The sequence below is a fragment of the Electrona antarctica genome, assembly GCF_951216825.1.
Source record: "Electrona antarctica genome assembly, chromosome: 7".
Classification (NCBI taxonomy): domain Eukaryota; kingdom Metazoa; phylum Chordata; class Actinopteri; order Myctophiformes; family Myctophidae; genus Electrona; species Electrona antarctica.
In genome coordinates, this window is record NC_136812.1 from 26159392 (window position 1) to 26184032 (window position 24641).

Below are 24641 nucleotides of genomic sequence, written 5' to 3' on the forward strand. Positions count from 1 at the left end.
CTCTATCTTCTCATAAAAGGTACAGAATGATGCACAAATAAAATAAGGCACACTGTAGATCGTAAATGGCAAATGTACAGCATTTTTATAGCGTTTTTCCTCATCTTTCCAACACTTTAAAGTGGTTTACAATGTACTTCACAATGAACCAACCTGCTCATGGGAAGCAAGAAAAATGCACGTAGTCAACACATCTGACCACTTAACACGGCGGCTGAATGGCTGCCGTGTTAAGTGGTCAGATGGGTGGGAAGGAACCATCCATGCTGAATGGGTATTTGTAGAGTGAATTCTCTGTTTTAGAGCAGTACTCTCTGCAGAAAATGTATCTACCCACTTTAGCTTTGTGACAATGGCATTTCCTCCCCATAAAACCATAAACCCCCATAAAAGTACAACTTAACAGGGGAACTTAATTTTTATTTGTCAACACAGTTTAGCTCACATTTGGGAAACAATAAATGTCAGGACTTTGGCAATTAAAAGACACTAATGATGAATGCATGCAGGAACACAAAAGGTCCTATCACAGGTACAGTAGGTGCATGGTATGTGCTTTCAATGGGGTTTCATCAGCTACGATGCATTACTACACATATTGAAAAGACCAGCTGTTCATTAGATTAGATAATAGATAGATAATTCAATATCATCATCATCTACACATGTCACATTGAAAGATGCAATCATACAGCATGACATTCAGATTGAAATGAAAACATATCACAATTACAAGCCATTGTGACAGGTAGTGAGAGCAAACAACGTGTGTAAAATATAGGGCTGGAAATATGGCTGTCACAATGTTATTGAGTCCGATGTCAACTTAGCCCAGTTAACTTATTTCCAGTGTATTGGGATACAGAGGGAGGGATACAGTGACAGCGTGTGATCTTGGCATTTGCGTGTGGTTTATGCCATAGTTGGCATGCCCTTAAAAGCACCAGGTACTACTTTTAGCTGGAACCCCTCCTGTCCTGTAATAAATCTGCAAAGAGATGAAAGGGGGAGAAAGCGGTGACAGAACTGTGTGGAAAGAGGACGAGAGGTTAGCTCAAGTCTCAGAGACGGAGAGAGGCTGAAGGTTTGTGGTGCACAAGGTAGCCAATGTCGTCAGAGTCGTGGAGAGAAGGAGCCAACCGGGGGAAAGGGTGAGGAGTTCAACAAGGAAACATAAATATTTAATCAAGGCCAGATTGACAGGGAAACAAAGGACACAGACAGCACTGCCTCCGAAAATGTCTCTTTCCCACACAGTGGATCTCTGAACGAAGAGGAGCAGGGTCACATTGGCTTGTGGTCCTTACGTCACATAGTCATGGTGGGAGGCGGCGCGAAAGGATAGAGAGTCTTGTACAGATGTACAGTACACTGTAATCCTGAGTGTTATTTTTACTCTGAGTGTGAAAAGTGAACCTGTAAGGGTGACTCATGGTTTTACTAGTCTGTTGGACTGCTGTAATAAATGTTGACTGTGCACAAAGTAGTTATGCACAGTCTAATGTTACACAAAGTACTACATCGGCTTAAGTAACCGTTGTTTTTGTTTTGAATGTTGCAGCCAAATAAACACTACAGTAAAAGTGTCTATCATGAAAGAAAAGTATATATGAAAGTATAAATAAAAAGCCTCTGAGGTCAAAACCACAAATATTTCCTAACCGTAAATTGTGACTCAAGAACATATTCAATTATTAATATTTATAAGTTGTTAGCACACAACCTACTGTTGGGATGTGGAGCCCCTTTTGGAAGACAGCTCAGGCAAGTTTTATTAACTACTTGAACCATCGGTTCAACCATCGGTGTCCCCCAGGGGTCTGTACTTGTCTTGCCCAACTTTTTTTTCCCTCCTACACCAATTCTCTTCGTTAAAATAACGATTTACGAAGTTCACAACGCATCACAAAGGAACGCTAGGGTTCAAGTAGTTATGTCTAAAAAGTATCATCTACAAAGAAAGAACCAACCATTACATTCTCTTATATCCTGAGTGAACAGTGAGTGTTCCTACAGCAAATAATGTGCCTTTTCCCCTTTTTACACTGACACATACTGGCACTCATTGCACCCATTCTCTTTCAATTTCACCGATATTCTGGGACAAGAATGCTGACTTTGATTCAGCCTTCCTTTGTGTCCCCTTACCGAGGTTCATGATAAGTCGATTTTCCTGTTTTCGTCTGGCTATTTCCCAATGCAGAAGTCTTTGAAGATGATATCTAGGATCTCCTCGGCTCCGACCCGTCCAGTGATCCGGCCCAGACTGGTGAGGGCCAAGCGGACACCCTCTGCTGCTAGTGCCAGGTCTGTGTCTCGGTACCGCTGGTACTGAGCCAAGGCGGCGATGCACTGCTGCAGGTGGGCCCTATGGCGGGCCTGGGTCAGACTGGGAGCACCAGACAGAGGGTCACCACACCTACAGAGGTCAAGTACAGTAGTTGAAGGACTCTGCACAATGCACATATTATGAAGATACAAACAGTAGAAGCAACCGACTGAGCACATACAGTCAAAGAGAGAGAGTAATTTGCTTATGCGTACATACTGTACGTCTAAAGTTAAAGTTTTTAAATTGAGAAAAGTAATGCTGTTACATCCCAGTATGTATGATAATCAGTTGTTTTTACACAAAATAGTTCATGCATACATACATACTCTGTATTTACTAAGCATAGCTGTGAATAACTGCCAGGGCTGCAAACGTCTCTGCAAGTTTTCAGTTTAACAGGGTATTTAGTAAGAATGATCATGTAAAGGAGCACAGCCGCAGTGAGTTCATTTGAATGCACTGCTGAATTGAGTTAGTTAGTTGTTGCTCTTTGGTCTTGTTGATGCCACTGTGTCTAAGTTCCCCACCTCTCTCCTGTAATATTATGTGAAAAATCCTGAAGGCTGCTCTGAACATTGAACACTGTTCCTAGAATAACGTCTAGTCCTGCCCATGTTAACTTGTTAAAAATAATTCTGATTCAGCAGCACGATGACGTACATTTTTGCTCTTTCCGGGACATCGAGGTGTCAACCTTGTTTCACATGTGTGAGTCACCGGTTGTGTTAGCTTCACCCGTTGCGTCACCGAAGTCCACGCAGAACGACTGAGTGTCAACAGCTATGCTCTGTCCATAGCAAATGAACACGTAAATAAAATAGAAATAAAAAGCTATCTGGAATTTGTCCTATGCATTTGACCAACCCTAACTATTAGGTGGAGTCAAGTGGGCAGGTATTGAACAGCACTCGGGGAGCAGTTAGAGGTTCAGTGTCTCGCTCAAGGACATGCACTTCGTCACAACGTCAGGGTGGGACACAATGGCGGATCCTTCCGATTCCATCCCCTGATCCCCAGCTGCCCCATTAAGGATAGTTACATCAAAGTGTCTCAATGAACCGGAAATGAACCGATCTATTCCAGACACAACAAGAGAACATGAAAGGACCTTATTGAAAATGAACTACTTACAGGTAAAGGACCACTTCACCCATTTTCAACCTATCTTCATATAATTGGTCTAGTCCTCACTAATGTTCATTACCAATATTGTCTTCTTGTGTGAATAGACAAAAATGGTACCATATTATAATAAGCGACCAATTATATGAAGATAGGTTGAAAATGAGTGAAGTAGTCTTTAAAGAGAATTACATTTAAGGAGGACAGCTGACCACACACAAAACCCAGATAATGTTACAAAACCCAGACAGAAAAGCACTTCCTGGACATGCCAAACAGTTAGAAAATAGTGATCCGATGTCAGAACCAATCTTGCAGCCATACTTTAGCTTCAATTCACTCAGTTTGGGTTAAGGGTCAGGTTTAACTTTTCAAGCCCGTTGAGAACTCTAGGATAGTTAACCCAAAATTCATACTGCTGCAGCTAATAACAGGAACTGCACCAAACAATGGAACTGCACCATTTTAATGTAAGCAATAGATTTGTCATAAAGGATTTAAATGACAAAGGCAAAATATATATTTGTCAAAATAGCAAATGTGTTATAAACAATACATTTAACAAACATAATATATAATTTCCCCATAAGTAACTGGACACATTTACGTTCTAAATGAATAAGATGAGTCATAAGTGTACTCACAGAGCCTTGACTTTGCGGTGCAACACTGTGAGGAAGTGCTCCACTCCTGCTTTAGTCTGACAGGAGAGCAGACAGACGGGAGGGAGACCAGCACTTTGATTTAGTTCGGTCTCCAGTTTCTGCCTTTGCTCTTCAGGAACCAGGTCAGTCTTGTTCAGCACCAAGACGCACCGTTCTGAGGGAATCTCTTTAATGGAAACAATACTGTTGTGAATAAAAGTTACCCCCCCCAAAAAGGGCTATTGTAGCCATACTACTATTGATAAGGGGGACAGATTCTTGTGTGTCTGCTATTAGTAAAACTCATTAGACACAAAATGTAGTTAATGATGTAAAATGAGTGGGGAAACAACAGTACCAGACTCAGAGAGTTCTTGACTGGACAAGACTCCTCTGAGGTGGGCTTGAAGGAAGGCTGGAGCCCGCTGGGCGTCAGCACCAAGCTGAGTGGCGTCCACCACAACCAGGGTCAGGTCTGCCTGCTCCACCCTGGGGGGAAAGACAGTATTCTGAGTTTCTGACAGCTTAATTCATGAGCACCTATGGATTAGTTCAACTATTTATTTCAGTCCATTTAACAGATACATACATACAGTACAGGACATGTAAAGGACATATACACTGTAGAACCTTATGTGAAGTATAATTTAAACAAAAGACAACGATCTCTCTGTGCACAAATACGGTCAGGAACATTACCATTAGCACTGGAGACTGGCAGGTTTAATGCCACTCCTGAAGAAGAGATATTGCTTGTTCCGTGAACTTGGTGAAATTGAAAACTTGGTTCACTTTTTATTTTATTGCTCTAAATATGATGACATAAGGGATATTTTGGTTAATAAGATGTCTTCTATCTGTGGGGATTTCCTAGATTTAAATGACTAGGTAAAAATGGAGATATGTTTTGCCAAAGGGACTTTTGTTGTGGCAGATTTTATTTGTCAAGCTTGGGAAAGAAGACAGAGTACTCTGTATAACTCTGGGCTGTAATGTAATGAACCATGTAATGTAAACATGCTGTAAATGGCTGCAATTGTGAAATGGTGTCTTATAAACCCATGAGGGTTGGGCACATTGTGTGCAGGACACGAAAATAAATAATCAATAAAACAATCAATCAATCAATCAATCATACAGTTAAGTCTACATTATAGATGTTAGTGGCCAGAAAAGGTGTAGTCTGAAGCTGAGACTTATTTTGCCTACCCTATTTGAAAAAGTAACTACGGTTTTAAAACAAACAGTTTCAATGATTGGTTTAACAAAACTGAAAACATCGGACAAATTAATTAATTGAATAAATCACTATTTAGATATGGAATAATGAAGTAAAATAGGATCCGTTTGCTTTAAAGACTAATGAGAGAGAAGGGTTCTGGGTTGAGGTCCCACCTATTCTATTTCAAGGACATTCTTCCTGATGTAAGCTCACTTTGATTAAATACTGCAGAGGTCCAAAACAGAATGTCTGAGTGTTTGCGTCATCCATCTATAGTTCAGTATAGAACTGTACAAGTATTTTATATAATATCACTTGTTAAGAGTGACATGCCCTTTGTCTTTGAGCAGTGACCGAGTGTTTCTCATGAGCGCATACCGTACTGTGTTGGTTGTTTATCTTAACCACTTAAAACACTATATATTACATTGACTGGAGTTTCCCAGGGGGCTATACTAGGCCACCTCCAATGCATGGCTTTTAAAGATTACGTCATGACAGCCAAGTCTAAGGGCTTTTATGTTTAGAGCACTTTTTTTTTTTTTTATAATCTTTATCCCACGATTTTGTAACCCATTTTTCACCCCTGTGTCAATTATCTAATGTGATCCTGGGCTCTACACACCCTCCACCAACCTGGGGAGAGCAACGGACTTGAACTCATGCTTCCTTCAGGCATGAGTGTCCAAGTTGCTCCTTTACACCTGACAGGGGGGAGTTTCCCTGGTTGGACGTAGCGCGTGGTAAGGAACACGTTATTCCAACCAGTTCCTTTCCCCTCCATCAGGCGCCCCGGCTGGCCAGGGGGAGGCAGTTTAGAGACCAGGATTACTGCATGTTTTTTGTGAGGGTACCTACCCTAGGGGACACGGGGAGAACATGCAAACTCCACACAGAAAGGCCCTTTTGCCAGAGCACTTATGACGTACATCGAATGGTAGCCAAGTCTATGGACTTTTAATGTTTGTTTAGGGCAGTAGTCATGTGGCCAATAAAAATGCAGTGGTCGCCCCTCACTTCACACAAGTGTGATCTTTTCCCCCTCCACACCAAAAATGTTGGCAAAAGAAATTGCCGACCGACAAGCTCACAATGCGTTGCAAGGTGTTTTAGATATTCTATTTCCGTGGAATGTTTGCCCCAGTATGGGGACGTGAGAACAGCAGGACTGTCAGTATGCAAACATGTTCTAGTGATGCCCTGAGAGTGGAATGGTCTCTAGAGTGGAGACCATTCAACACTCTCTTAAATACTAAAACATGGCACAGTGCAAATGCATCATTATATTGTAATCAGGGCTTGAAATAAGACACCGATTGAATGATTCTGCTTCATAACTGATAATGCTATAATACTCAGTTCTGTCGAGATAAGCTCAGTTCTACTGTATGTTAAATTGTCAGCAACGCAGTTTTTGACTGTTTTATTTAGGTATGACAGTGCAGAGGAAAGCTGAGCGAGGGCGGAGAGATGGAAGGACAGTACAGGACTCCAGCTAGATTCTACTTGGACATGTGGCGCTGATATGGTTGACGCACAATTCGTTCAGCTTCTTGGGCGTGCCAAAAAACGATTATATATATCCACAAAGTAAGTTCGTCATTCACAGGAGCAGCTCCGGGCTGTGCATGACACCATGGATCAGAGGTCTTGAACCTTTGGGCGTCTAGATCTGTTATTCTGTACTATTGTGTGCCACACACTGTACGCTTATGAAATGTAATTTATTTTTAATTGATTGAATATGACCACTACTGCGATTCCTTGGTTGGGCGGAACGGCGGTAGCCCCCACCCCTCCCCATGTCACCCTAACCCTCCCCACCGCGAGGGAACGTCAGTGGCAACAGCGGATGCTTACACTTACCACCTCCTTCCTGTCCTAGCCCGGGTCACAAGAACTATGACCTGCTGCTGCCTAGACAGAAAGTCCCCAAAAGCACAATATCTTCCAGCACTTCCTACCCTGGAGCAGCAGATGCTCCCCCGCTAGGCCTGTGGAACACAGTCAGCATGCTGGACCAATGTACTCACTGTTTGTGTAAGACCGCAAGTGCATCTGAGTGTGCCTGTGTGTGTGTGTGTGTGTGTGTGCGTGTGTGTGTGAGTGTGCATGTGTTTTTTTTTGTGTAAGGTATATCTCACTGCACATTCTAATCCGTATCCCCATATTCTGGATATTTACCATTGCTAAAGTAATTTTCTTTTGTACTATTGCCAACATTTAATTTTTTAATCTTTATTCTCCTCGTTGTATTTGTATGTTTATTACATGCTATATTATCGTTATTATTGTCTTATTGTATTGATGTCGTTAGTGGTCTTGTGGAACATGCCAAACCAACATTTACTGTAGCTGCTTGTACAGTTCTCTTTGTTTTTACATGGAAAAATGGAGAGAATTATATTTTTATAGTAAATATATTTTCTGTTGAGTCTTTTTGCATATATTCCACATGCGACAAATACACCTTATTTAAGATGAAATTAACTGGGACAATGTTTGAAGTGCCCCTATATCCAATATTAAGCCATTATAACCGGAAAAGCATCTGTGTCATTTTAGATCTTTGCGCTGGCTATTCAAAAGTAGCAGCTATACAAGCTCACAGCACGTCACTTTGTGCTGCGCTGCAAGCATGTTATTTTGAACATTTTTGAAAAATCTTGAAAGTGTGAGGACTACTGATGTGATTTATGAATCAGATCTTAATGTTTTAATATACACCTGCCAGCCAATCAGATGGGAGCATTTTCCCTGGTCAGGGGGGGTATAAGTCTGTATAAAGGTCAAGTTAAAAGTGTCACTGGGTGTATTCTTTTGTCTGTCTTGAGTGTTCTCCTGCTTATGTACTATGATGGAGGAGTGAGACTCGAGTTTCAAAAATGTTGTTATTCTTCCCTGGTGTAAACAGTGGAAACAGCGGTCAAGGAATGGTCAGTCAGATATGTCCATTTTTGTTTAACATATCTGTGTAAATGTATGGCGTATATTATACCACTTAAGGTTACTACATATTATTATGCAACCGAGTCTTGGCACTTCATCGCGTGACGTCCCATGACATGTTTATCCTCAGCAGGTATTTATAACCGAGACTTAGTAAATATAAACATTGGATGTTATGTCACAGGGATTTTCAAAATATAACCCTATATGAGGAAGAAACATTGAATAATTTCTTCCTTTCTTTGTTTCGAGGACATTGTCTAACTCTCTTGGCTATTTTGTTCTGTACTGCCATGAAAATTCAACAAAAGAAAACGTGCCGTTCAGGGGCCGGATATCGATTCTTTACATTGCAATCTCATAAGATCTGACTTTTAGAGGAAGTCAGAGATTTCAGATTTCAGCCTTAATTTATGTAGTTTCAAATGTTCATAGCCAAGCCAAGTGGTGGATATAATTGAATCCACAAAGCGAATTTGTTTGTGTGTTTCTCGTACACAAAAAACAACAACAAAACAAACTAACAAATAGTTTGAAAAACATGAAAAAACCCTCAATACACAAATTAATTAAATGTTGAGAAATCAAATAAATCACATAAAGTGATTACTATATTCCTCACATAGACAGAAGGATGGTCAGACAATTCAAAAACATAATTCCCCCAGCCACAGCTTTCACCAGCTGTGAAAAAAACATCTCACGGAACACCAGAACTAGCCAACTAGCAGACATGGCATATCTTCTAAGTTCTACCTTTCCCGAGCCCTGCGGACCCCCTCTCTCTCCACCAGGTCAAGACTATCCCTGAGACCAGCGGTGTCACTTAGGACGACAGGGAATCCTCCAATGTCCAGTGACGTCTCCACTACGTCCCGGGTGGTTCCTGCGATGGGGGACACGATTGCTGCTGGCCGCTGGCCTGAATAAAAATAATACAAATAAAATGAGTAAGTAAGTACAAATAGATTAGGGCAACATCTATACAATGGCCTGTAAAAGTTAAATCTGAAGAAATAGTAGTAGTGGAAATGTACACAACTCTTGCCATATCAATCAGTAAATGAAAACAACTTCACTTAAAAATAAAACACACAGCTAAATGTTTCTCACAGGTCAAACTAACCCACTTTCTTCTAGAATGTACAAAATAAACCTTTATAGACACCTTTTAAAACCATCCATGTAATGCTACTAATGTTCTTAAAACTCGGAATACAATACAGGTTATGCTCAACTGACCTTTCCGTTTCAGCTATTATCAGGAACTACGCAATCTGGCTACTGTACAAGCATCCAACACCAGACAACACAGGCAATGCATTAATACTTGTCAGTGCTGACCAAGTGCGAGCCTGGGCCATGGGAAAGAGTAAGTGAAATAGGAAACAATAACAGGATTTTATCTGAAGTCTGATAAATATGCCCATTATTCTGATAGGAAGCTGTGAGGTGCTCCCGCCAAGTCACCACTTCATTTAGTTTAAATGCATGCCAAATGACTTCAGGATGTAATATCTCAAATATGTAGAGGCACATTTCATACATGTGTAAACATGTATACAAGTTTCATTAGGTAAACATGAAATGTGTATACACAAATGCACAAGTTGGTAGACCCCATTTGTAATTTTTCGGTATCAAGGATATGGGTGGCTATTACATTTCTTCAAACACGTGGGGAAAGAGTGTAAGCATTTGGGTGTGCTATATGGGTATATGAACATGATGATTGTAAAACCTTTTTTTCATGATTAATGATCGCCAGTGTTATCCTAGTTCTGTGCTTACAGTGCATTTCTGTTCCTACAGTACATTGTCTCCTACTGTATTTCCTATACTATTTCTTGGAAAGTCCATCCATCCATCTTCATTGGCTTATCCGGAGCTGGATTGCAGAGGCAACAGTTCCAGACTTCCCTTTCCCGGGCAACATTAGCCACTTGATGGGGGATCCCAAGACGTTACAAAGTCAGCGTGGATACATAATCCCATCTGGTTCTTGGTTTACCCCGACGCCTCCTCACAGTGGAAGGTGCCCAGAGGACCGCCCTAGGGAGACGCTCAGAAAGCATTCGTACTGCACTCGAGTGGCACAGAGGTAAATAGCCTGCCCTCCACCTCAGAGGATGTGGGTTCGAATCCACCATGGTGCAACCGGCTTTGTTGAGCATCTACACCAGGGGTGCCCGAAAGTAGATCGCAATCTACCAGTAGATGCTCTTAAAATATATAATATAATTATAATAATTGGCATCTGCCACTTGAATTAAAGTGACTTGATTGACATAAAAAGGACCTGTCAGCTCAAACCCACAAAGCAATACATTGTTTTCAAGAGCATTGCAGACAAACATTACAAAGTTCAAATATATATAAACAACATACCGATTCCATTTTGCCCTACTATTTCCCATTCTAAGTGTGTTTGTCTTATAATTAACACCTCAGGTAACGGTTTAAGAGCAGGGAGAGTTGGGTGGGAGGAGTAGGACGGAGGCTTGACGTCCTCTTGGTGGGGGCTCTTCACTGGTAGGTGTGTCAGTAGGATACAACAGCAGTGACAACACACACATGTGTTTGGGGAGAAAAATGCCAAAAAATGTATTGGCTACCCTAAATAAAAAAAAATATATATATTTGTAGTAGACCACCTTAACTGTCTCCTTTCCATGTGAAGGAGCAGCGGTTATACTCAGAGTCTCGCATGGGTGACTGAACCTATCCCTAAGAGGGACGCCAGCCACCTGTCTAAGAAAACTCTATGGTTACTTGTATCCGCGATCTTATTCTTTCCATTTTATGCAACTTTAATGGACTAAATAAAGCTCACAGCGCAAGGAAAGCTTTACTATAGTATACATGTGCTATTTTCATTGTGCGACACCGTCGCACAAGCGGAGACTGAGGGAGAGTGGGGGGGACTTGTGCTTGCTCAGCCCACTCAGGTGGTAACCAAAATAAATGTTTCAAAAGGGAGCTACAGTGTGCAAACCTTTTTTTTGTCGTTTGAAGTTCAGCACCTGCCTTTAAATGGTATGTGGATGTGTGTCGTCCTTTGATCCTCTGGCCTTGTAGAGAGAGACAGACCACTCTGGAGAGAAGGACAGAGCGCTTGGAAAACAAGAGGTCTGTCTGAGCACTTCCAGCCACTCCTCCCCCCGTATTCACGTTGGCTGATGATTATTATTAATATTGCTGAAAATGTGTGCGAGAATCTACATTTGTGGAAATTAATTAAAATATCCCAATCTGTAGGTTTGTCAAAAGGGACAAATGTAAAGAAAGAACTGGGAACGTGTGGTCACAAAGGGTCTGTGTAAAGAAAGAACTGGGAACGTGTGGTCACAAAGGGTCTGTGTAAAGAAAGAACTGGGAACGTGTGGTCACAAAGGGTCTGTGTAAAGAAAGAACTGGGAACGTGTGGTCACAAAGGGTCTGTGTAAAGAAAGAAGTGGGAACGTGTGGTCACAAAGGGTCTGTGTAAAGAAAGAACTGGGAACGTGTGGTCACAAAGGGTCTGTGTAAAGAAAGAACTGGGAACGTGTGGTCACAAAGGGTCTGTGTAAAGAAAGAACTGGGAACGTGTGGTCACAAAGGGTCTGTGTAAAGAAAGAACTGGGAACGTGTCTTCACAAAGGGTCTGTGTAAAGAAAGAACTGGGAACGTGTGGTCACAAAGGGTCTGTGTAAAGAAAGAACTGGGAACGTGTGTTCACAAAGGGTCTGTGTAAAGAAAGAACTGGGAACGTGTGGTCACAAAGGGTCTGTGTAAAGAAAGAACTGGGAACGTGTGGTCACAAAGGGTCTGTGTAAAGAAAGAACTGGGAACGTGTGGTCACAAAGGGTCTGTGCGCATGCAATGAAAAATGTCCTAAGAATCAAGTCGTGAAATAAAAAAAATAAAAAAACTCTAATACTGAGTGTAAAAGCCTGTTACACTCTCAGCGTTACGGTAACACTAATGGTTTTGCAGTCTGTGCGTGCGTGTGTCTGATGTGTGTGTACAGTAGGTGCTCACAGAGTGTGTTGAGGAGGCTGCTCTTCCCAGCGTTGGTGGCTCCAGCGATGACCACATGTACTCCGCTGCGGAGCCTCTCGCCCCTCCTCTCATCCTTCAGGTGTCTCTCTATCTCTGCCTGCAGATCTCTAAGTGAGTCGTCCACTATATGGACGGAGGAACAGAGGACAATACCAAGTAGTTGTTAATCTTTTTTCACAATCACACCGACATACACATTAAAACTTGGGAACTGCCCAGTACAACCACATACAGTTGGAGCAGCTCCTTTGGAGGTTCAGTGCCTTGCTCAAGGGCACTTGATGGAGGGTTGGTTATTCACTTCCCTACCCAGATTTTTTTGCCGGTCCAGGGAAAGTAACAAACAAAAAAAATGCTCCTATAAACTTTAGGCCACAACTGCCTACTGTTTAATGTCATTTAACCCCAGGAACCCTATTCTGGCCGGGAATGTCATAATAGGCATTAGGCAAACATTTGAAAAAATAGGCACAAATAATTGGTGTAGAGGGAAAAAAGGGTAACAGGTACTGTCGCCCATAATCCATCTTGCCCTCGTTTTATTCCGCCAGCTTCGCGCCGACCGCTCATGCGGCGGTTCTTGTATTCTTTATTTTGTTTTACTGACAGTAAGGTTAGAAATAAGTTTAGGGTTAGGCATAGTTTTACTGGGGTTAAGTTTAGGAATAGGGTTAGGTTTTGGCACCGTTTTACTGAGGTTAACATAAGCATTATTTACTTAGGTTACTTTACGAATACCAGGCTGAACAGTTCCGCCGGCTGTACGCCCGGAGCGAGTTGGTAAAAGGGCGACTTCGTTGGTATTCTCAAAAATGACCCCTGTCAACTACGTACACAATAGGGTTTAAGTAGCTAAACTTTACTTTTGTGGCCTTGGAAACAGAGTCTCTGCTGTTCAAAGGAATAGTTGCCAAAACATAGTGCAACATTATTTTTCTAGATTTATTTATTATTCAATGTTAATTCAACCATATAACAGTCAGTGGACAATCAGAGTTAAATTTACATGAAGGATTTTAACGTGTATGTTTATGTTAACTGTGCAGGTGACTGATAACAGTGCAAAATGTATTCATGGTAAGGCTCCTGTTATGATTATTAGTCTATAAATATGTGTCGGCTCATGCCAGCGCCAACGGGAAGATGCATCTATATGCATCCAAAACAAACATCTGTTCCCGGGCTTTATTGTGTTAACAAGATCACGCTCCTTGCTAACGTCACGACAGCAGACGACAGGCGTTGAGGGGAAATCCCTGCCCTACACCCTGACAAACACACATTTGTGGGGATGTAAAAAGATATTTCATTAAAAATGAAAAATCACACCCGTGTGAAGTGAGGGGCGCACTTATCATCGTACATCATCATAGACACATATGACGAAAATTTTGTGTAAGACGAAAATCTACACTAATAGCTGAATATAGGAGGGGCAGTCAAAAATGGTGGGTGCCATAAATTTGTTGCACTTAGTTTGAAAATACAAAGATGCGATTATAATCCATTTCTAATTACTACGCAAGTACTGTTTTCGGCCACGTATGCCAGTGGCGTCGCTCGGCCAATCAGGGATTGTGTATTTTTGAGTGGTGCAGACCACTCCAACAACTGGCTTTGTACCCGTGTACCCGTGTTTGTTCGTACCAAAAAAACGAGCATGGTTGCTATGGTTAGCAACCAAAAAAACGAGCATGGTTGCTATGGTTAGTATGTGACGTCACTGACATCACAGATATCACGTAGTTGCACCACTCAGTTCACACGGGTGTGATTTTTTTTTAAAGATTCGTTTTTTGGCTTTTCTGCCTTTATTGATAGCATCATCACCTGCATAGACAGGAAAGAGTGAGAGAGAGAGAAGGGGAGAGATACGCAAGGTCATCATGAACGGGACTTGAACACGCGACGCGCTGTCAGGCCAAATGTGGCATGCGCCTGGGTATGTATGTATGTATGTATGTATGTATGTATGTATGTACATACATGTTCAAGGTTATATATTGGACACTTAAAACATTTAGGACTCACTAGTGGATATCTCGGACGGGAGTTATAACTCAGAAGGGACAGAGACTTACAGAGACTCACTAACAAGACTTGACATCTGTTACCAGACAGACAATCCAAGTTGTCTTGGAGACACCAAGTTAATTAGGTGGAAGAACCTATTCATTCTCTAAAGTATTTTTTTAGACCGTTGTAGGAAAGGAATTTTATTTTCTATTGGTGTACGTTTTATTTTAAATGTTTGTTTATGGCGTTACACGCTCTGCTCACGCACATTCATGGCCTACTTGTGTGCAAAGCGCAAGTTGGCAGCTCGTTGGCATTTCTAGTCTTGGCCTGGAAGAGAGGTCATCAGGTGGTCTCCAGCAACCTTCTTAGAGTGTTTCAAACCTCAACACTCCAGTTGGCGGGTCGAGCAGTGATTGGCCAAATGCCCCTCCCTCTCATCCAGGCTTCCAGCTATAGATGAATCCACGGAGGGGCGCCCCAGGCACAGCCATCAGCGAGGCGCAACCAGCACCAGCTACAGCATCAGCTACAACCGGCCAACAGGGCACCGCATTCATGGAGCAGTGCCCTGCCGGCCAGGTGCAGCCAACCAGCGCAGACCACACCCCAGCAACCGCTGTGCCCAGGGCACCCCCCGCGGACCCGCCCATTGTCCTTTCTCTCATGCCAGAGCCAACAGGAGGCTCTCTCTGCCTTGTGTGTTCTTGGGGGATTGCAGGCCCTGAGGTCTCTGGGACTATGGTTTGCTTCCTGCCTAGGGTCCTCCTACGTCACACCAGACTGTTTGTCAAATTATGTACACATGTCTTGTAAGTCATTTGACAATGAAACAAGGTGTTGATATTCCATACTGTTTGTTGGCTTCAAGGATTTGTAGCCAGGACTGACACAGCCTGGGTAGGTCTTCACAGTCTGGTGAAGACCTGCACTTCCAGGAGCGCCCTTTGGTTTAACCATAAAAACAACCCTTTTCCTCATGAGAACGATGACAAGGTCCCCCCGCCATAGTGATTTTTCTAGGTTTTACTAGAATATATATATTCTCACTTTGCGCATTCCTTGGCAATACCCATGCTGAGTTTAAAGTCGGCCGGTCTATATAAACGCATGCATGCACGCACACGGTATATATATATATATATATATATATGTATATACCGTATACTGTATAAACACACACTCTGCACATTGTGTGTAGGTTGAGGCAATTAAGTGGATGCTGCTGACATCAGTGTTGTCTTTGAAGGTAAGATGAATGGCTCCAGTGTCCCCATGGTCTTCTCCTTACACTTCCTAAAGGAAGCAGCTCTTTATGCAGTTTGATGTCCATCGCTTCTCCTTACAGTGTGCCGTACTAACTCATCGTCTGGTAAAGATTCCAAACAGGAAAGCCAGCCGGATTCCCCTCGCATGTGAGAGAACAGCCACCCCGCCCCCGCTGCACACACCCCCAAACACCCGCACGTACACACCCCCACACCCACACACACACACACACACACACACACACACACACACACCCTAACCCCAGAAATGTCTTGTCTTGTTATTGTTGCCCCCCGTTGTGCACAAAAGTGGGCAAAGTGCACACTTACCTTGATTTAAGACCCCATCCTCTATGAGCTCATCCTCACTGAAGTCTATGAAGGCCTCCACATGAGCCAGGCACTGTGAAAACATGTGAACACACACCCACACACCACACCCAATCAGCAAATAGGGTTGTCACAGTTAATACATAATCATCTAATCGCAATTATTTGAGATTATCTCAATTATTTCGTGATAATCGTGTCCATGTTGAAACATTTTCATACTTAAAAAAGCAGAAATAGCAGATCTACAAGCACAACGTGTCGATGTAGATTGGCTAGTTGAACAATCTTAAATATATATTTGACAATGACAATATCATATTTGACAATACAATTTTCTTTGAAAACTGCAAACATAGGCAATCTAAAGCTGTGATGCCTTGTGAGCTTGTAGATCTGCTATTATCATTATTTTGGGTTTCTTCTTTTTTTCTCCCAATAAATAAAATAACAGGTGACTACAACCATGAATCACAATATGATATCCAAAATTCCAGATGATATAAAGAAGTCTCATATTACTATATATATTGCCCAGCCCTATTTACACATCTATGCTGAAATGTATGTATCATCATCAGATTTATCATCATCTACGTATATTTTAAACAGCCACATGTTTTTTTGAGTGGTGCAACCACTCCAAGGAACAGCAATGTCCCTATGTCCACGTACGTGTCCCTATGTTTAGAGTACCAGTAAGGGCAAAAGTGGCGCTGTTATGCTAGAAACAGAGAGAGAGATAGTGTTGCACTGTTGCCTGCTAATTACAGAGAGAGAGAGAGAGAGAGAGAGAGAGAGAGAGAGAGAGAGAGAGAGAGAGAGAGAGAGAGAGAGAGAGAGAGAGATAGAGGGAGAGGGGGAGGGAGAGAGAGAGAGAGAGAGGTGTCTGCTAAAAATGGTAAATGGTGCATTTATATAGCGCCTTATTACATAGATTGTGCATTACATTCACCCATTCACACACACATTCATACACCGATTGCAGCGGAAGCCATGCAAGGTACCAACCAGCACATCGGGAGCAATTTGGGGTTCAGTGTCTTGCCCAAGGACACTTCGACATGTAGACAGGAGGAGCCGGGATTCGAACCGCCGACCCATGGATCATTGGACGACCTGCTCTACCTCTTGAGCCACAGTCGCCCCTGCTAATTCCCCCACACAGTAACTCTGTCATTTCTCGACCGTTTCTGACGTGGGGCGGCTCGCCGGAACCGGGCTGGCACCCTGGGCACATTCCTGTGGGTCTGGAAGTTCGGGGACCCACCGGGGACCCCCACACGGAGTTGCACCACTCAGTTCACACAGGCGTGATTTTTAAATTGGACTAGATTTTCATCTGAGCTATTTTTTATCCCACAATTTTGTAACCCATTTTTCACCCGGTGCTAATCGCCTAAACTGTAAACATGGGCGCTACTCTCCCTTTGCCAACCTGGGGAGAGCCCCAAACTGAGCTCATGCTTCCTTCAATGCATGAGGAGTGAGCAGGCAACTTCTAATCACCTGACAGGGGGGTGTTTCTCTGGTAGGACGTAGCACGTGGTTCCAACCAGTTCCTTTCCCCTCGATCAGGTGCCTCGGCGGGGAGAACATGCAAACTCCACAAAGAAAGGCCCTTTCGCCAATCCGACCTAGGGTATGGACACTGATGGCAGTTTAGAGACCAGGATTACTGTTTATGTGCAATGCCCAAAGGCAGGCGGTGTAGCAACAATAAAGCATAGAATATAGCAGGGCTACTCAACTTAAGATGCCTCAGGAGCCACTCTGCAAAATTCCAAAAGTCCAAGGGCCACAAGCTAAAAATATCAGTATAATTTGAAGCGTTTACAATTTTTTAACAGACTACATGACTAGTCTAAAATTCTATTCCAAATTTTGTGCCAAATGTTTTGCTACACCACCTATCCTATTGGCATAGGATCATGCTGCAGCATGTTGTGAGCTTGTAGATCTGTTATTTTTGTCACATACTGGTACACATTAGGCTGTAATCACGCTGCCTGTTTGGCGAATAACGACTTATGTTACATATTTTGTGTAATGTTGTAAATTTTTTGGAAAAAGGTTTTATTAACAAAATCAATAGAAAAAACAATGCAAAGCCTACTAATATTCGAGGACCCTTGATAAATTCTAGGATCCTTGACAAAATCCAGACCTTTTCCAGGACTGGAAATTGTTTTTTCTTGTTTGTTTTGTACTTCCAGGAATTGCATGACCGTGGGAACCCTAACCCTAGGGGACACAGGGAGAACATGCTAACTGCACACAGAAAGGCCCTTTCGCCAACCCCACCTAGGGTATGGACACTGATGACGCAGAGGAGAGGACACGCCCCCAGCACACACAGCGTCCCCAGCGTGAATCGAACCCAGGACCTTCTAGCTGTGAGGCGACAGGCAGCGCTACCGACTGGCACTGTGCCACCAGGTCCACGCAAATGCATGTCTTGTGTCATGTTTTGAGGGATACCTTTAAATAGAGGCAGACAAATAACACTGAAACACAACCCACCGATCACTATCTTGATTGACACTGTGGAATTCAATTGTAAACACAATTCTAAACACAACAATACTAAAGACGTACAAAAACAGGAAGCCTCAGTTTCCCATAACTTAATCCATTCACACCCTGTGCAAAGCCAACTGTACTGTATATAGAGAAAGACATCTTCATTGTTTGGGCACCACTTAGATTAGTTTGACCTATAGCAGAGAAGAGGGGCTTTCTTTCCAAAACACTGGGTTCTTAGAATCCTCCGACAGAAATAAAGGGGCTTTTTGGAATGACATTTATCAGTCTTCCTCAGGAAGGTCTGAATCAACAGCTGAGGAGGGGGTTCTCATGGGGGAACACCTGGATGATCATTGCTTCAGATCTCCTGCCAAGGCAATGCAAGATCTCACATGCAATTGGTCTCTATGCACAAAGTGCTTCAAAGTTAGAGCAGCCGTATTGGCCACTGGCCAGGGCATTGGTCACCTAGGGTCAATCACCCTGTTCTCTGATCAACCACAACATGATGTGTGAAAAGGACTGACCCAACTGTAGATAGGACCCTTGATACATATCAGCCTTGATTTAGGACCTATTCATGCTTTCATTGTTAATTTGATTAAGAATAAATAAATATGAATACATCTTGATAGCATACTGTATGAGACATCATGCTCTAAAAAAATTGGGTCGGATGTGACCCATATTGTGAACATATTGAGTTAATGCACTCTCATAAAGAGGAGATTCCTTATAAAGGTGTGGTGAAGCAGTGGAAAGTTCCTGCCCAACACCACAGAGACTACCGTAGAGGTCTGAATCCTCCATGGTGCATCCGGCTTGGCTGGGCACTCCAACGAACACAATTGGCAATGTTTGAGGGTAGGAAGTGTTACGCCCTCCCAGTGAATCTCCGTAGTGTCAGGTGAAAAGAAGTGCTAGGTGACTTCATGTGTAAAGGAGGAGACACGTGCTCATCTACAACCTCGCACGTGACCAACTGTACGTGTTGGCAGGGACAGGTACTACACGTGTGTGGGAGGAAAATTGGGAATTGGTATAAGACTAAATTGGGAGAAAAGGGAAAAAGAAACAAAAAATATGGGATAAAAAAAGACAATATAATTATACAGTTAGAGCTGGACCCCAACCAATTATGTTTGGCCGATATATAGGAAATCGTTGAACTTTTTTGATGATCGGGATCCGCACTTATGTAGCCGATGTGTATTTCACTGTACAATCAAAGTGAATTGTTTATGAAATTAAAGTTTAAAATAGATTTATTTTCAAATAAACGTCATATTCGGTCGTGGAGAGCGACGGATTCCGGGCCATGTTACGCACTTTGGAGCCACACCACATCGTCCCATCTCGGCCACATTTCACAGACGGTCGATGGTGTGAGTTTTATCGAGTTCTCGTGTCCCCTCAACCTCATACAATCCAAAATGTTCCCTTTCTGTCATCTTTTTTCTCTTCCCCTCCGTGTTGGTACTCGGTAACTCATTCTGTTTTGGTTGTTGTAAGCTAAAGCAGTGTGTGTGCGAGCGCTGTGAGTGTGTGTGACGTACCGGACCGTTTAGAGTAACGCACACGTCTAAACGGTCCGGTACGACGCCGCAGCGCAGGCGCAGTTTAGTTCTGCCCTTTTGATCCGGTAAAAAATAATAATTATATAATCGATTTTTGACATTTGTGCATCGATGAATCCATGATGGCATCGCGATTAATTGAATCATCGTTTTCTTTTTTCCACCACTAATATATTATATATATATATATATATATAGAGAGAGAGAGAGAGAGAGAGAGAGAGAGAGAGAGAGAGAGAAGAGAGAGAGAGAGAGAGAGAGAGCGAGAGAGAGAGAGAGAGAGAGAGAGAGATTTTTATAATTTTTGTTTAAAAAGAAACACACAAAAGCATTTTCATTAGCAAATGTTGCACTTTTTGGCAAAATATCGGTCAAAACATCGGAGGGCTATGACCCAAAATCGGGATCAAAGCCAAAACTCTGGACAGGCTCTATAAATAGGAGATACGTGAACTTATAGATCAAACAAACTCAGAATAACTGACTCAAAGTAGTACAATTGGTATAGTATAAAAAATAATTCTTGACTGGAATCAATTGCTCATCAATGCATGCTACAACTTGTGGCCAAGTCCTGTCTTCAAGGAGGAAAAGTGTAATGCCAAAAACATCCAACATCTGACCTTACTTTTGTCTAAATGACCTTCTAATCCATCTGCAACAGTAAAAAGCCACCTGTTCAGAAACAACATTGTTTGGGTGTCATTATTAGTCAGGGCGGAACTACTGTATAGTGTAGTACAGTAAAGTACAATACAATACAATACAATACGGAAGGAGTTTTTTCCAAACACCTTGTTACGAGTCGTTAGTAAGAAAGTCAAAAATAGAGATATGTCTTTGCGTGGCCACGAGCCTCCTTCCTGAGGAAGGTCCAAATTATCAGATCAACTGGACAAGGTTTCTTCAAGACAGCATTTTGGAGTGTAAGCCAAGGTAGTGCAAGAATATACACCGGTATTTTATTCACGCGAGGTTATTGACCTCTACTTATTCATTGTGGTAGTACTACTAGATTTTCTTATGCCATTGTTTTTAAACCATTTAAAAATAGAAAAAAGTGGCTCTTATTGATAGGTGCTCATTGGTGGTGATACAAGTGGGAACATAATTAGGAACAAACAATGACTGTGTTTTGTTGTGGCTTTCCTGCTGTCCAGCTCATAACATTAGCAGCTGTTGTCACTTCGAGGCTGCGGTCGTACAGCTTGCACGCTGCGGTGCGGAAATCAGCCCTTGCGCGGTGCGTGTGGCATAGCTTAGGAGGCAGGCAAGCATACTACACTCCCATTGGCTTAGGCAGCGTGTGTGGCAGCCAATCAGGCTAGGCCGTCAGTATGACTAGGTGGCGATCTTGTCGTCTACATGTCATGAGCTTTCGTTAGTTAGGTTTCACCTGACAAAGTACTGCTTAATTCCCTAAAGGTGTGGACTGCAGAACATCGATCTGATCTACAGAAAGACCCTGATGAAGACCTTCTAGGTCGATACGCATTGATCATAATGGTTTCTGCAATTAGTCTGCAATTAGAGTCTGCAGTCCACACCTTTTGGGGATTAAGCAGTACTTCTTTGCAAACCTTTTTTTGTTCATGTTTAAACCCTGTAAAGGCTCATACATAGTCTGGATTTTCGGTGGTTAGGTGACCACCGAACTACAACATGACGTCACGAGCCGTGGTGAAGAGCAAACCACCGCCACCGCTCCAGCCCTTCTCTGTTTTTACTCACCACCGCTCAACGTTATTTCAGCTCCGGTGGTCAGCTCACCACCGAAAATCCAGACTATGAATAGGCCTTAACACTTTGTGATGTGCAAAAATGTAAAGTGTGTTCTAAATAAAATGTATTATTTATTATTACTACGATTTCTACAACTGCTGCTACTGCCAAAAATGATGGCTGAAAACTATTCATATTTTCGTAGCAGTTATTCTATTCTTCATTAATCAAATAACTGAAAAGCGTTATTTTTATATATATATATATATATATATTTCTAAAATGTGTTAGCACGATCAATTACTACTTACAGTAAGTGTAATTCATCATACAATGGTGTTGTGCAGTAGTAGTAAAACTAAAGTTCAGTGTAGTAGTAAAACTACTATACTGAACTTTTTTTAAAGTAGTCTTACAATCATGAGTCAAACTCACATTCATACTAGCAGATACAAAGAGATGAGATCAATTAGAAAAATGTTGCAAAGCTCATTTAAAAAGCCACAATGTGAAATAGTACTCCTGTGAACTAGATGACATTGACAAATGGTCCTTGAAGGCTTTCTGTTTCTTACTAAAGTACTGTGTGTTGTTTTTACTGCATCTCCCAAACTATCTCACATTTCCCCTTATTTCAACTTTAATATACTAGACGTGTGCCCGTCGGCCACTGGCCTACTTGGGAACGATGCAAGTTGGGAACCTAGTATGCAATACCTGTTGTCATAGCACCCATTTTACCCATATGGAGATCTCTGTATCTGTCTGTCTGCCTGTGCCTGTGTCAGTTTGAGTGCAAACTGACTGTGAAAGGTGGACTGGCTAAGTAATGAAATGGCAGGTGTGGGGTTTCCATGGCAATCAACTGGCTGAGGCAGAGGCTGGGAATTCTACAGGTAAGGGGACTTAGGCTCATTCAGTCCACTGGACTGCATTTTGTGGTGGTTCTCGACAACTGTGTATCCGACCGACTCAAGGCCAGGCACCGCACTCCCTGTGGTGGTGTAGAACACGTCTCAAAGTTGAGTTACGTGGTGGACTGCACAGATTGTACACACGCAAGCACGTGCACACGCGCGCGCGCGCGCACACACACACACACACACACACACACACACACACACACACACACACACACACACACACACACACACACACACACACACACACACACACACACACACACACACACACACACACACACACACACACACACACACACACACAGATATGTGGTGCATTTGTAAGATTTCAACTTGACTGTATCCTCCGCAATGATTGTCCAAGGAAGATTGTCACCATAGTGGCTCATTGTGTATTAGTTCCATAAAAACTCAATAAACTCCATAAAAACACATTCCTGTACGCAAGTAAATAAAGCAACTGACATAATTGGCAGAACAAATGGAAATTATCAATACCAGCTGTCAATTCCCGCTGGGGACGCTGTGGGCGCTGGGGGCGTGTTCCCTCCTCCGCGTCATCAGTGCCCATACCCGAGGCGGGGTTGGCGAAAGGGTCTTTCTGTGTGGAGTTTGCATGTTCTCCCCGTGTCCCCTAGGGTAGGTACCCTCACAAAAACATGCAGTAATCCTAGTCTCTAAAACTACCTCCCCCTGGCCAGCCGGGGCGCCTGATGGAGGGGAAAGGAACTGGTCGGAATAACGTGTTCCTTCCACGCGCTACGTCCGGCCAGGGAAATTCCCCCCTGTCAGGTGAAAAGAAGCAGCTTGGACTCCTCATGCATAGAAGGAGGCATGAGGTCAGTCCGCTGCCCACCCAGGTTGGCAGAGGAAGTGTAGCGCCCAGGATTACATTAGATAATTGACACTGGGTGAAAAAACTGGGTTACAAAATCGTGGGATAGAAAATAATTAAAAAAAGAGAAATACCAGCTGTCAAACCGATTAAGTCCTGGGACAAGTCACACAATGTGAATGCAGGCAGGCCACAACATAATTATGTCCTATATTTCTTATATGAACAAGTAAAACTTAATTTCTAGCAGGCATATCCTAGGTTACTCCTTCTGTTTTGTTGTTTGTTGACCCTTTTCAGTTTCTGATAATGACGGAAAATACATATCAGTGCAACAGATACAGATCAGTGCCTTAATTGACACTACATGAATCTGGAGCCAACACACAATTGCACTACAAGCTGTACAAAAACAGGATGCTTTGCCTTCCAATAAGGTTATCGTTTCACAACAGTGCAAAAGCCAAGTGTCTACACACCAACATTGTGTGAAATTAGTGAGAATGTTGCCTATGGCACAGAAAACACCTTCTTCTGAGAAAAGTCATTCTAAAATAGAGATGGAGATCTGCACATGGTTTCTCAAGGGACTCCTTCTGGCACTTCAGCTAAGGTGTGGTGCCAAGAAGACCATGCAGAATTACACACAACCATGGTCTATATTCACCGAACACCTCTGAGCAGAATTAAGGGACCAGGTTGATGTGGTTTATGGAAATTCCAACCAACGACTTTCCCGTAACAATCTAATTTCCAGTATCACTGCTGGCTGCAGATAAAGTACATTCACTGTGGATGAACTCCAGCCTCTGTAATCTATTGTGTGAAAACATCCGATCCCAGTCTTGAGAGCAATATTCTGTACTTGGAGACATCGAAATTAATCTTTCTCAGAGTCACACATGCAGGACTAAATTATAGGGGTGCAAATAGAGTAATATACTCTATTTGCAGCTCCATTTCAATTATTTTAATTACCAATGTTTCAACAAGCTGTCTTCACCAGCCAAAGCAGCTTGTTGAAATGTTGGTAATTATTTAAAAGGAGATATGTTGAGTGTACAGTATTTTTTACGATTTCAATCTTGCTGCCAGTACCAAGTGGCGGTACCAAGTGAGCGGTGCAACTATACA

At 42.5% G+C, this 24641-nt stretch overlaps 1 protein-coding gene across 1 annotated transcript in view; it reads right to left on the bottom strand.

Annotated features, from left to right (window-relative positions):
• Nucleotides 1-387: 387 nt before the first annotated feature.
• Nucleotides 388-24641, bottom strand: part of gtpbp3 (GTP binding protein 3, mitochondrial) — a 35436-nt gene continuing 11182 nt past the window's right edge. The window contains exons 6-11 of the mRNA XM_079506153.1: nucleotides 15925-15997; nucleotides 12290-12433; nucleotides 9026-9191; nucleotides 4457-4587; nucleotides 4099-4285; nucleotides 388-2419 (exon numbers count right to left, since the gene is read on the bottom strand). Of these exons, the coding sequence (XP_079362279.1) occupies nucleotides 2188-2419; nucleotides 4099-4285; nucleotides 4457-4587; nucleotides 9026-9191; nucleotides 12290-12433; nucleotides 15925-15997 (933 nt within the window). The 3' untranslated portion in view covers nucleotides 388-2187. The remainder of the gene's footprint in view (nucleotides 2420-4098; nucleotides 4286-4456; nucleotides 4588-9025; nucleotides 9192-12289; nucleotides 12434-15924; nucleotides 15998-24641) is intronic.